Below are 14,256 nucleotides of genomic sequence, written 5' to 3' on the forward strand. Positions count from 1 at the left end.
AGATCTGAAAGAAAAAAGTCCATTAACCCAAAACTCTATGTCCGGCAAAAATGTCTTTTGGAAAATAAACCAAGAAAATAGAAAATTCATCACCAGAAGACATGTAATACCTGAAATGTTAAAGGAAGCTCCTCAAACAAAAGAAAAAAATATACCGGGATAATATTTGGATCTATCCAAAGAAATAAAGAAGAGAAATGTTAACTGTGTGGGAATTAATAATTAATTAATTAATAAGAGACTTACCCTCTTCTCCTCATATTCAATCATGATGACAAATAACTGTTTAAAGCAAAATTAATAATGTATTCTGGGATTTGTCATTAATTTAGAATTAAAATGTATGATATAGAAATGTATGATAACTATAGCACAAAGAATGAGAGGAGGGATTTGGGGGTGTCCAATTTAATTTTGTGATACATTGCATATGTATACTATAAACCTTAAAGAACAACTAAAACCCTGAAAGTTATGGCTAATGAACCAATAATGGAGATAAAATCTTAATAATAAGTTACTTCAAAAGAAGTCAGGAAATAAGGTAAAAAGTAAGACTAACTGCAACAAATAGGAAACAAATAGGAAGATGGGAGATTTAAATCCAACCACATTTATAATTACACCGAAATGCAAGTTGTCTAAATATTTCCAATTAAAAGGCAGATATTGTCAGCTTGGATTAACAAAATCAAAACCTACTTCAAATATAAAGGCACAGATAGGTAAAAAGGAAAAGGATGGAAAAAGATTTACAATGTAAACAGTAATTTTTAAAAAAGGCGAAGTGGCTATATCAGTAACAGAAATAATAGCCTTCAGAAAAATAAATATGGCTAGTGATGAAGATGAATATTTCTTAATTACAAAGCATTAACTTATTAATAACACATTAGAATCCTAACTATTTAAGAACAACATAGCTTATTAGAAAATAATTAGAAATGAAGCAGGGGGCAAGCAGCCCAGGTGGCTCAGCGGTTTAGTGCTGCCTTCTGCCCAGGGTGTGGTCCCGGAGACCTGGGATTGAGTCTCACGTCAGGCTCCCTGCAGGAAATGGAGCCTGCTTCTCCCTCTACTTCTGCCTGTGTCTGTCCTCTCTCTGTCTCTCATGAATTAAAAAAAAAAAAAAAAAAAAAATCAGTGTTGCTACTCCATAGCCATTCTAATGGAAGGGTTTGATAGAAGATAATACTGAAGGATATAAAATAATATGTTTTAAAAAAAATGAAATGAAGCAGAGATGCCTGGTGGCTCAGTGGTTGAGCCCCTGCCTCTGGCCCCGGGGCGTGGTCCTGGAGTCCTGGGATTGAGTCCTGCATCAGGCTCCCTGCATGGAGCCTGCTACTCTCTCTTCCTGAGGCTTTCATGAATAAATAAATAAAATATTAAAAAAAAAAAGAAAAGAAATGAAGCAGACATTGATGTAACTAAATGGCAACAAGTTAAGTAAATTGACTCTTACATTCAGAGACTTAAACTCTCCTTCATGAACAGCATCTGGGTGCCCTAGCCAGCCTACCACCTGCATGAGCCCTGGGACCCTAGTCTACACCAGCACCAGCCATTTATTTCTGATGAACAGTGAGAAAGTGCTTCAGTGAAAAACCTACAGTTAACATCATACCTGATGGCAAAGCCTGTTACCCTAAGATCAAGAACAGGAGAAGAATGTATGTTCTTACCACTTCAATTCAACATCATCTGTAGGTCCTAGCCAGTACAATAAGAAAAAAGGAAAGAAAAAAAAAAAAAAAAAGGATTGACAAAGTATAATGCCTGCTTTAGTTGTCAATATTCTGTATAAAATTCTAGAAAATCTACGTAAGTCATGTGTTGTGTTACGTTGTATAATAAAAGTCCCCCAATTTGTTCATGCCCTCTGTATCCACAACTTTTGGTTTACCCACCCACACTGACTCTGGGTTTGGTCATGTGATTGATTTGGCCAATGAGACAAAAGCAGACATAAGAAGAGCAGAGGTGTGAAAAATAATTGCTCACTGAAGCTTGCACCATCTCGTTGCTCTTTGTGATCAGTCCCAGCCATAGGAACAGAAACCAAATGGAACAGAAATATGTCACTTTATTCTCCTGCTATTTTCCTCTCCTCTCATTTTCTTTTCCCTTTTTTCCTTCCTTCTCTTTTTTAAACTTCTCCCTTTAAACTTTTTCTCATATTATTATATCCACTGTACAAGGTTTTCTCCTTGACAAGGTCCAGAACTTTTTAAAGGATAGTGTATTTTTTATATAATATGGTTGCTACCATAATGATTGTTAACAAAATATTTGAAGAGTAAGGGAATAGGAAACATCTCTTTGTTTCTGATAATGATCAAGATAGAGAATTTTTATATAATGTATTTTTGTTTAATCTAATATTCACAACACTATTTACTGCGTAACTACTACATGCCAAGTCCTGGCAAGTGAACTAGCTTATAAAACAGTTGGTTCTTATGAGGAATACAGATGTCATTGTTGGTAGATACATTGATGAGTATTATGCCTATTATTTAAATATCTAGATATTCAATTTATTTTTATGGTCATTAAACAGAAGAAAATATTATTCATTTTAAGCTCATAAAGGAATATTCACATAGTTATAACCCATTGAATCAAATCAATTAGAAAAATGAAGCCATGATTTGTTAAATATTTGAATCTATGTGACTGATTTAAATCTTCTTTGTAAATAATTTTTATTTTTAAATAGCTTAAGACTTACCAGAAGATGCAAAAATAGTTCTGTTTATCCTTCAACCAGCTTCTCCCATAATGATATCTTAATAGTTGCAATACATTATCAAAGTCATGAAATTGACATTGCTACAATTTTATTTAACTCAGTTATAGACTAAAAGTTCTTTTTAATAAATCCTTGTTTTCTATGTAGATTTTCACTTCATTACCACCTTTTACTCTGGGGATCTTTGAACAGTGTTGCAGTCAGAAGAGCCTGCTTACATATCCACAACTCTACACAGTTTCTCAGACAGGGAAAACTTTCAACACAAAGGTAAACAGAAGACTTATTGCAGGTCTTTCATCTCAGCTCAATGCCAGAGTTACCTTTGGTCTTTTCTTTTTTTGATGCTTAAACAAATAATTAACAAACCGAGGGATGCAGCCCTGTGCAATCATTTACCTTGTAGTTTAGTTTATCCAGGGAATTGAGGGGTAAATAACAGTATGTGGGGAAGAGAAGCCTTAAGGAAAAGAAGCAAGGCACCATGTATGGTCCAACCAACTGCACTGAGCAGCTTCAAGAGGCATGTTGTGTAATGGGCAGTCCTGGAAAAATACAAAAGAGGAACATAAGCCTATTTTTAGATGAGACGAGTGATTCTTTTGGAATGATTTCTTTCTGGGATCATGGAGTTGAGATTTAACAGGGGAATTAAAGGGATTTTACAGGTCCTAAGAGTAAACCTAACTGTATCTCAATCATTAGTGAAGCTTTAAAATAAATATAGACAGATACTGCAAGTATCTTTTCAAATTAGTGTTTTTGTTTTCTTTGGGCAAATACCCAGTAGTACCATACTAGATCAATGATAATTGTGTTTTTAATTTTTTGAGGAACTTCCATATTGTTTTCCACCATGGGTGTAGCAATTTGCATTCCTACCAATAGTACACAAGGGTTCCTTTATCTCTATATTTTCATCAACACTTGTTAATTCTTGTATTTTTAATTTCAGTCATTTTAGCAGGTATAAATGGACATCACATTGTGTTTTTAATTTGCATTTCCATCATGATTAGTGATGTTGAGCATCTTTTGATGTGTTAGCCATCTGTTATGTCTTCTTTGGAAAAATGTCTACTCAGGTCCTCTGTGCATTTTAAATCATATTATTATTATTATTATTATTATTATTATTATTATTATTATTTTGGTGTTGAGTTGTAGAAGTTCTTTACATAGGTTACATATTAATCCCTGTGCACTCCTATATTTATTGCAGCATGATCTGAAATAGTCAAAATAGAGAAGCAACCCAGGTGTCCATCAAAGATGAATGGACAAAGAAGATGTGATTTATATATATTAAAATGGAATATTACTTAGCCATAAAAAGAATGAGATCTTACCATTTGCAACAATGGATGGACCTAGAGGACATAATGCTAAGTGAAATAAGTTAGAGAAAGACAAATACCATATGATTTCACTTATACATAGAATTTAAGAAGCAAATAACAAAAACAAGAGTCAAAAAAATAGACTCTTAAAAACAGAACAAATTGGTGATTGCTAGATGAGAGTTGGGTAGGAGAATAGTGAAATAGACAAAGAGAATCAAGAGTATGCTTATGATAAGCACTGAGTAATGTTTAGAATTATTGAATCTTTACATTGTATACCTGAAACAAATATAACATTGTATGTTAATTATACTTCAATAAAAAAATATAGACTTTTGGAAAAAACATAGGCCTTTTAAATATATTGCTTCACAGCTCAGAATATGGTCTATCTTATAAATATTTCATGTTTACTTGAACAGAATGTTTAAATTAGGTCAAGTTCATAGTGTTCAAATTTCTACATTCTTATTAATTTTGTTTGTTATCCTATCAATTATGGAGAGGAACTAAAATTTTCAACTGAAAGTATGGATTCATCTATATCCCTTTAAAGTTCTATCAGTTTTGCTTCATGTATTTTGAAGTACTGTTATTAGGTATGTAAATGTTTAAGATTTTTATGGATTTTTGGAAGATTTTTTTCTTTATTACCAAATTTGAGCAATTTGATTGTGATGTCTCATTTCTTCATCGTTTTTGTGGTTGGGGTTCTTTGAGCTTCTTGGATCTGTAGATTTATAGTAAGAAGATCAGCAAACCATGGTCTATAGGCCAAATCTAGTCTCCTGCCTGCTTTTATAAAGTTTTATTGGGAAATAGCCAGACCCATTCATTTACAAATTCCCTGTAATTACCTTACAGTCACAATAGCAGAATTGAGTAATTATAATGGAGATCATGTGGACCCCAAAAATATAAAATATTTTCCATTTTGTACAAGAAAAGTTTCCTAGTTTATAGTCTACATCATATACAGAAAATTTTCAGCCATTATTTTTTCAAATATTTTTTTCTGGCTTATCTTCTCTCCTCTTGCTTCCAATTATACATATATTAAAATACTTGAAGTTGTCCAAAACCTTATTGAATCTATATCTTTGTTTCATATATTCTCCTCTCTGCTGAATTTTGAGTATTTTTAAAAATTATTTTGTCTTCAATTTACTTGTGTAATATCTATGCCATTAATTTTTCTTTCTGCAGTGTTGAATCTGCATTACTGCTATCTAGTGAATTTATTATCTCAAAAAGTGTAGCTTTTAATCTGTAGAATTTCTACCTGGAAATTTTTTATATATCTTCTATTTCCCTATTTGCCATTTGAACATGAAGAATAGAGTTATACTTTTTCAGCATCCTTGCCTGCAAATTCTAACATCTATTTTGGCTGTGGGTTAGATTTAATTCATTTATTTACTTCCTTATTTTAGGTAGTATTTTTCTGATTTTTGGCATGCCTGGTAATTCTGAATTGGATGCCTGCATTAGATACCTAGGTATTGGATATTTTTGTATAACTATGAATAGTTTTTCTTTATTTTAGAAAAAATTTTAGTGAAGTATAGTTGGAACATGATGCTATATTAGTTTCAAGTGTAAAATATAGTGATTCACAAGTCTGTACATTACACTATGCTCACAAGTGTAGCTACTATCAGTCACCATACAATACCATTATAATACCATATTCCCTATGTTATATCTTTTATCCCCATAATTTATTCATTCCACAACTGGAAACCTGTATCTTTCACACCCCTTCACCCATTTAGCCACCCCATCCCACCGTCACTTCCTCCACTTCTCTGGCAACCTTCAGTATGTTGTCTGTATTGATGAGTCTGTTTCTACTTTTTGTTTGTCTTTGTATTTTTTAAATTCCATATATAAATGAAATCATGGTATTTGTCATTCTATGCCTGATTTATTTCACTTAGCATAATACCCTCTAGGTCCCTCCATATTGTTGCCAATGGTGGGATCACATTTTTTTTTAATGGCTGAGTAATATCCCATTGTATATATATTACCACATCTTCTTTATCCATTCATCTATGAATGGACACTTGGGTTGCTTCCATGTCTTGGCTATTGTAAATAATGCAGTAAACATAGAGTTGCATATATTTCTTTGAATTAGTGTGTTTGTTTTCTGTGGGTAAATACTGAGTAGTGGAATTACTAGATCATGGTATTTCAATGTTTAATTTTTTTAGAAATCTCCATACTGTTTTCTACAGTGGCTGTACCACTTCACATTGCCACCAACAGTGCACAAGGGTTCATTTTTCTTCACATCCTCTCCAACACTTGTTGTTTCTTGTGTTTTTTATTTTAGCCATTCTGACAGATATAAGGTGATATTATGGTTTTAATTTGTATTTCCATGGTGATTAGTGATGTTGAGCATCTTCTCATGTGTTAGTTGGCCACCTGTATGTCTTCTTTAGAAAAATGTCTTCCCATTTTTTAATCAGATTATTTGGTTTGTTGGTGTTGACTTGTAGAAGTTTTTTTTTTTTTTTTTTTTTTTTAAATTTATGATAGTCACACACAGAGAGAGAGAGAGAGAGAGAGAGAGAGGCAGAGACACAGGCAGAGGGAGAAGCAGGCTCCATGCACCGGGAGCCCGATGTGGGATTCAATCCCGGGTCTCCAGGATCGAGCCCTGGGCCAAAGGCAGGCGCTAAACCACTGCGTCACCCAGGGATCCCGTAGAAGTTTTTTGATGTACTTTGGATATTTGCTCCAAATAGGATGTATCATTTGCAAATATCTTCTCCCATTCATAGGTTACTTTTTTGTATTGTTGATGGCTTCCTTTGCTGTGTGCAAAAACTTTTTATTTTGTATTACCATGACTATTCTTGACTTTTTTTTTCTGGAAAACAAGAAAGTTAACTGGAAACAATTAATCCTTTTGGATCTGCATTTTAATATTTATTAGGAAGGACAGGAGTTGTGCTAAGTCCAAGGATAATTTTTCTCCACTACCAAGACAAAAACTTCTATGTATTCTACCCAATGTTCCATGAGTCTTGAGGTTTTCCAATTTGGCATTAGCTCTGTTTTTAAACCAGTTTCTAACATTCTTTCCTAAAAACAGCTTTGCTCCAAGAAATTTAGGTCACAGGACAAAGTATGTTTTTTTTCCACATTTTTTTCTTCTCTAGTCCTTTATCTGTAAGTCTTCCTGGCAAGCATAAAAATAAGTGATATATTTAGAATCAAAAGAACAAAGATTTGTTTTTGTTGTTGTTCGACCATCTCCTAATCCAACGTGCACTTTTTTTTGACCCTAGAGATTTTATATTAAGATTTCCTCTAAGAAAATTGTATGTGGTTTATTAAAATGTATTTTGACCAGAGTCTGGATGTAGATGTAAAGGTGCAGAATGTATCATATAAAATACAGTATGGAATTATATTTAAAATACCACATCTTAAGTATTGAAAATATTTTTTTAAATTACTTCCGGTTCTTTTTCATTGGATAATTTAGATCTCTATAATTTTTTATAACACGTATGCTATATTTGAGTTTTCTTTTCAAATAATATCTCATATTTTCACAGTCATTTCTCTTAGAAGTAGAAGAAATGGAGTTTTTCCATATCCAGGAAAACATTTTGGCTTTATAACTATTTCAAGCATATTTCATAATGTCGCATTTTAGATTTAGACCAATGCACTATCATAATTTTCTTGCTTTCCTTTCTTTTAGGTGTTTTGGTTTCAATGTATTAATGCTTTGGTCCACTCCTTTATTCTGTTCTGGATGCCCATGAAAATGTTGGAGCATGGTAATGGCTTCATTGTTTCATATATTCAACAAAGCATGTTCTTCTCACTGGAGCCAGTATTTCTGTGTGTGTGTGTGTGTGTGTGTGTGTGTCCTCATAGATAGAACTGAAGGCAAAAAAAATGGAATTTAAAGATATTCCCCTATAAGTAATATTACAATCTGGTTGACATTTAAGAGTTGATCTTTACAACCCATCTTCTTTGTCTTAGACATATATAAATTGAGAATTAGTGCTTTTATTGTTAATTTGTAATAAATATTTGAGTCAGCAGGTCCAATAGAAAGCACAACAGTTCTAATGAATTATAGACACCTTCTGTTAGTAAGTTTGAAATTTATGTCTATTTTTTGTTTCACTTCCAAACTTCATGCTTTAGTTTAGACTTTAACGCAAGTTCAATATATTGGACCAATATATTGGACCAAGTCTTCTTTTCCTGATGTACATTTTCAAAACAAACATTATTGGACCAAGTCTCCTTTTCCTGATGTAAAACATTTTTTACATCCTGATGTAAAAAATGTTGTAAACAAACATTATGTGTGAAGTTTTTCTACAGACTGACCTGGGTTCAGTACATCTAAATGTAGGAGATACATTTATGAAGTAGGCTATTGCTGTATAATGGGTTCACAGCCACAAATTAAGGTGTAAAATGTAACTACTTTTCTTTAACAAGATTTAATTTTCATTGGGTATTACTAGCAATATGTCCTTTATTGTGGATATATTTTTTAAACATTGAGTTTGAGTTGCATGTGTTTGTGTTTGTTGGTATTTAAATGAATGGATCTGCCATTAATATAGCTAAAGGCCTTCCTTGTAAAAACAAAATAGACAAAGCTTTCAAATGATAACAAATATAGCAAAGTCACAAGCTTACAAAAAGTTCCTTTTGGGATGGAAGTGTGAGGGGCTCTTTGGGTCTACTCTCCACTCAAATATGCTAAACTGGTCAAAACTATAAAAAAAAAAACAGCTCTGCAAATTTTCTGGATATTATCCCAAAGACAAATGAAGAAATATGTATTCAAGCAAGTCTACTGCAACTCAGTAAGAATATCAAGAGTCTGTGGAATTGTAGCTATGATCTACTCCTTCCCTCTCTTATTCACAACCTAGCTTGGTGGAAGCTCCACTGCAAGCAGATGTGGTCAAGAGTGTAGTACTACTAGTCTTCTCAATTACCCATCAGGGTTACTATATTTCACAGGAAAGGCAGCCACCAGCATTTCTCATCCCCCACAATTTTGAGTTACAGAGGCAAAATTCCTGATGAGTATGAACAAGAGGTTAGAGGTCCCCTTTTCCAATTTTCCAATCAATTTATATCCATAGGACAGAGTCTCTACTACAGGCATGACAGGCTAAGATTATTGGGTCCCTGATCACTCTCACCAAAGCTTGCTTGTAGGACAGAGAATCTCTAAAAGATTGTCGGGAAGGCAAGCCAAGAAGACCAGTGACTACAACCTCACTATCCTCAAGAGTAGTAGCAATAAGATTTTGCCTATGGTGAGAGGTAGTACTTAAGAAAAGAGGACTCCAAAACTCTTCCCAAAGGAAGTGACTATTTGAAACAGACTAGGGGAAGAGTTCAAGTCTAGGGATGTTCCTAATTGAGACCAATAAACTAAATCATAGGCCTACTAATTTACCGAAGAAAACCAGGGACAGAAACAGATAAAAATAGCTCTCCTGAGGTAAGAACAAACCTCAAAGATTTGTCTCAAAATTTTCTCAGCCTAAATTTAATTGGATCAGACTGCTGTACAATTTATGTCCCATAACTTTCTCAAAAACAATAGACTAATCCATGGGTAATTAGTGAAGCCTAAAAAACTGGTTTAATACCAAATGAGTCAGATAGTTTAATGGAGAAATTAGAGAAAAAGACAGTCAAGACAGACAAGATAAAACCAAGGTAACTCTGTGCTTTCCCAGAGCTGCACCTTCTAAGTGATATCAAGGTTTGACACTGGGGAAATAGACCACTAAAATAGCCAGCCAAATTCAAAACAAATAACAAGCATCAAAACAAATATAAATCTTGAAGGGAGGGGGGAATTAGTATCCAGAGTATATTATGTAGAATTTCCAATTTTCAACAATAAACAAAAAGTATAATACACAAAAAGATAGGACTGCATGACCCATACACCAAGAAATAAGTAGGTAACAAAAACTGCCTGTGAGAGGGCCTACACACCAGATTTAACAAAGTGTTCAAATTAGCCCATATAAACATGTTCAAAGAACCAAAAAAAATGCTTAAAGTTTTGAAGGTATGAAGGTACATCAAACAGATGTCAATAATGAGATAGAAATTATAATAAAGAACCAAATAAAAATTCAGGAGTTGAAAACTTTTAATAAAGAATAAAGAACAATTCATTAGAGTGGCTTAATGGTAGAGTTGAGTTGGAAGAAGAAAGAATTATGAAACCTGATCTTATATTAATAGAAAGTATACAATTTGAAGACCAGTGAGAAAGTAGAATGAGGAAAAATGAACATAGACTCAGAAATGTAAGAAGCTTTTAGACACACCAATATAGGCATATGGGAATATTAGAACAACAGCAGAAAAAGAATGAAGTAGAAAAAATATTCAAGGAAATGATAGCTAAAGAACTTCAAATTAGCTTAACAACATTAATATGCACATCCAGGGGGCTCAGTGAACTTTAAGTGAGATAACTGCAAAGAGATCTATATCTGGACACATTGGAGCAAATATGTTGAAAGCCAAAAACCATGGGATAATAATAATAATAATAATAATAATAATAATAATAATAATAATATTGAAATCACAAAAGAAAAATTACTCATGTACAAGGGGTAAGATTTTAGATGACTTTCATCACACACACAAAAATAGAGGCCAGAAGGCACTGGGATGACAAATTCAAAGTGCTGAAAAAAACCTTTCAACCAAGAGTGTTATGCTGAGCAAAATAATCTTTCAAAAATGAAGGCAAAATAAAGACATTACCATATAAACAGGAAAAGAGATGATTTTTTTACTCAACTACATATTTTTCAAGAAATAATAAAGGAAATTCTTCAGATTAAAAATAAGTTAACTCAATCCACAAAGAGCCTTGGTAAAGGTAATTATGTAATCAGGTATGATAGTGTAAATCTATATTTTTTCTTCTTTTCTTTTCATAAGTGATTTAAAAAGAAATGTCATAAAATAGTATAGATGCAAAATCTTCATCCAAATTTCCACATACCAAAACTAGAAATATATATAAGGTTATACATAAACACCAAATGGGATTTATCCCAAGAATGTAAAGCTGACTTAACATCCCACAATAAATTAATCTAATACATCATAGCAATAAAGGACAAAAACTACATGATCATCTCAATAAATTCAGAAAATGCATTTGATAAAAGCCAATACATCTTCAGGATAAAAACAGTCAACAATGCAACAACAAAAAAAAACCCAAAACAATCAACAAAGTAGAAATAGAATGGATCTTCCTCAACTTACAAAAAACATCTACAAAAACCCCATAGTTAACATTTTGCCTCATGGTGAAAGACAGAATGCTTTCCCCTAAAATCAAGAACTGGACAAAGATATTTCTAACATTTCTATTCACTATTGTAGTGGAAATTTTAAGCAGTACAGTTGGGCAAGAAAATGCAATAAAAATTACCCAGATCAGAAAAGTAAAAGTAAAATGATCTCTATTTGCATATTATATAATTTTATATATAAAATTCATATATATATGATGCTAAAATTATATGTTATTTTGATAAAATGCTAAAATTAAAATACTATTATAAGCGATAAATTAAGGTTTCAGAGTGCAAGATTAATATACAAAAATCCATTTTATTTCTATACAACAGAAATAAGGAAACAGAAAATGACATTAAGAAAACAACTCTATTAACTACTGAATAAAAATGAAAACTCTTAGAAATAAATTTAACAGAAGTGCAAAATTTATCCTTTAAAAATTGCAAAACTTTGCTGAAAGACTTTAAAGAAGGCTTAAGTGAATGTAAAGATAGCCCATGCTTGTGGATTAGAAGATGTAATACTGATAAGCTGGCAGTACTTCCCAATCAGTCTAAAGACCCAATTAAATCCTTTTTGAAGTACCAGCTGACTTTGCAGAAATGGATAAGCTGATTGTAAAATGTGTATGAAAATATAAGTGACTCAGAATAGCCAAAACGAACTTTAAAAAGAAAAACAAAGTTGGAGAACTCATACTTCTTGATTTCAAAACTTACTCCAAAGCTACTAATCAAGACAATGCAATATTGACATAAGCATAGATATATATAGCTCAATGAATAAAATTGAGAAATAAGCCCTCATATTTATTATTAAGTGATTATTTAACAAGTGTGCCAATGCAATTCAGTGAAGGGTGGGAAAGAACACTCTTTTTGACAAATAGTTCTGAGGCAAGTGGATATTCATATACAAAAGTATAAATCTGGACATATACCACACACAAAATATACAAGTGAACTCAAAATAGAACTAAATGAAAGTGTTAAAGTATAAATAATTAGCAGAATTTATAGGGATAAATATTTTTTACTTTGGTTAGGCAAAGGTTCTTAGATGTATGACACCACAACAGAAACAATACAAAAATAAATAAATTGGATTTAATCAAAATTTAAAAATTGTGTATCAGAAGACACCATTAAGAAAGTAAAAATATAGAAAAGATCAATGAAATCAAGAGCTGCTTTTTTGAAAAGATAAACAAAATGGATAAACCTTTAGCCACTCTTTAAGAAAAAAAGAAAGGACTCAAAGTCCAAAAGGAAGGGGGAGATAAAACAACTACCATCATACAAATACAAATACAAATATTATTATATATGTATAATAATATTATACATATATAATAATATATATTATATATAATAATATAAAATATTACATGCCAACAAATTTGACAATCTAGAATAAATGGATAAATTCCTAGAAATATACAATCTTCCAAACTGAATCAAGAAGAAATAGAAAACTTAAACGGACCAATTACTAGTAATGAAATTAAATTAGTAATCAAAAATCACCCTCCAAAAGCATCCGGGACCAGACAGCTTCACAAGTGAATTGTACCCAACATTTAAAGAAGAGTTAATAACTATTTTTCTCAAACTAGTCTAAAAAAATAGAGGAATAAAACTTCCAAATTCATTCTATGAGGCTAGCATTACCCTGATACCAAAACCAGCACTATAAAAAATGAAAACTATGGGCCTCTGATGAACGTGAATGCAAATATCCTCAACACAATGTTAGTAAGCGAAATTCAACAATGCATTAAAAAAGTCATTCATCATGATCAGGTGGGATTCATTCTAAGGATGCAAGTGTCTTTCAATATTTACAAATCAATCAATGTGTGATAAATCACACTAACAAGAGGATGAATAAAAACCAAATGCCTCAACTAATATTCGATAAAGGAGGAAAGACTATCCACTGGAAGAAAGACAGTCTCTTCAATAAATGGTGCTGGGAAAATTGGACATCCACATGCAGAAGAATGAAACTAGACCACTCTCTTTCACCATACACAAAGATAAACTCAAATGGATGAAAGATCTAAATGTGAGACAAGATTCCATCAAAATCCTAGAGGAGAACACCCTTTTTGAACTCGGCCACAGTAACTTCTTGCAAGATACATCCACGAAGGCAAAAGAAACAAAAGCAAAAATGAACTATTGGGACTTCATCAAGATAAGATAAGCTTTTGCACAGCAAAGGACACAGTCAACAAAACTAAAAGACCTACAGAATGGGAGAAGATATTTGCAAATGACATATCAGATAAAGGGCTAGTTTCCAAGATCTATAAAGAACTTATTAAACTCAACAGCAAAGAAACAAACAATCCAATCATGAAATGGGCAAAAGACATGAAGAGAAATCTCACAGAGGAAGACATAGACATGGCCAACACGCACATGAGAAAATGCTCTGCATCACTTGCCATCAGGGAAATACAAATTAAAACCACAATGAGATACCACCTCACACCAGGAAGAATGGGGAAAAGTAACAAGGCAGGAAACCACAAATGTTGGAGAGGATGTGGAGAAAGGGGAACCCTCTTACACTGTTGGTGGGAATGTGAACTGGTGCAGCCACTCTGGAAAACTGTGTGGAGGTTCCTCAAAGAGTTAAAAATAGACCTGCCTTACGACCCAGCAGTTGCACTGTTGGGGATTTACCCCAAAGATACAGATGCAATGAAATGCCAGGACACCTGCACCCCGATGTTTATAGCAGGAATGTCCACAATAGCCAAACTGTGGAAGGAGCCTCGGTGTCCATCGA

General features: G+C 32.8%; 1 protein-coding gene across 6 annotated transcripts in view; it reads left to right on the forward strand.

Moving 5' to 3' along the window:
* The window catches only part of LOC144295812 (phospholipid-transporting ATPase IB-like), a 177,972-nt gene that overhangs the window by 114,565 nt on the left and 49,151 nt on the right, over positions 1-14,256 (forward strand). For all 6 annotated transcript variants that reach the window (XM_077868330.1, XM_077868334.1, XM_077868331.1 and 3 more), the window contains 2 exons: positions 2,903-3,025; positions 7,826-7,904. In XM_077868330.1, the coding sequence (XP_077724456.1) occupies positions 2,903-3,025; positions 7,826-7,904 (202 nt within the window). The remainder of the gene's footprint in view (positions 1-2,902; positions 3,026-7,825; positions 7,905-14,256) is intronic.

Source organism: Canis aureus, chromosome 24 (genome assembly GCF_053574225.1).
Source record: "Canis aureus isolate CA01 chromosome 24, VMU_Caureus_v.1.0, whole genome shotgun sequence".
NCBI lineage: Eukaryota > Metazoa > Chordata > Mammalia > Carnivora > Canidae > Canis > Canis aureus.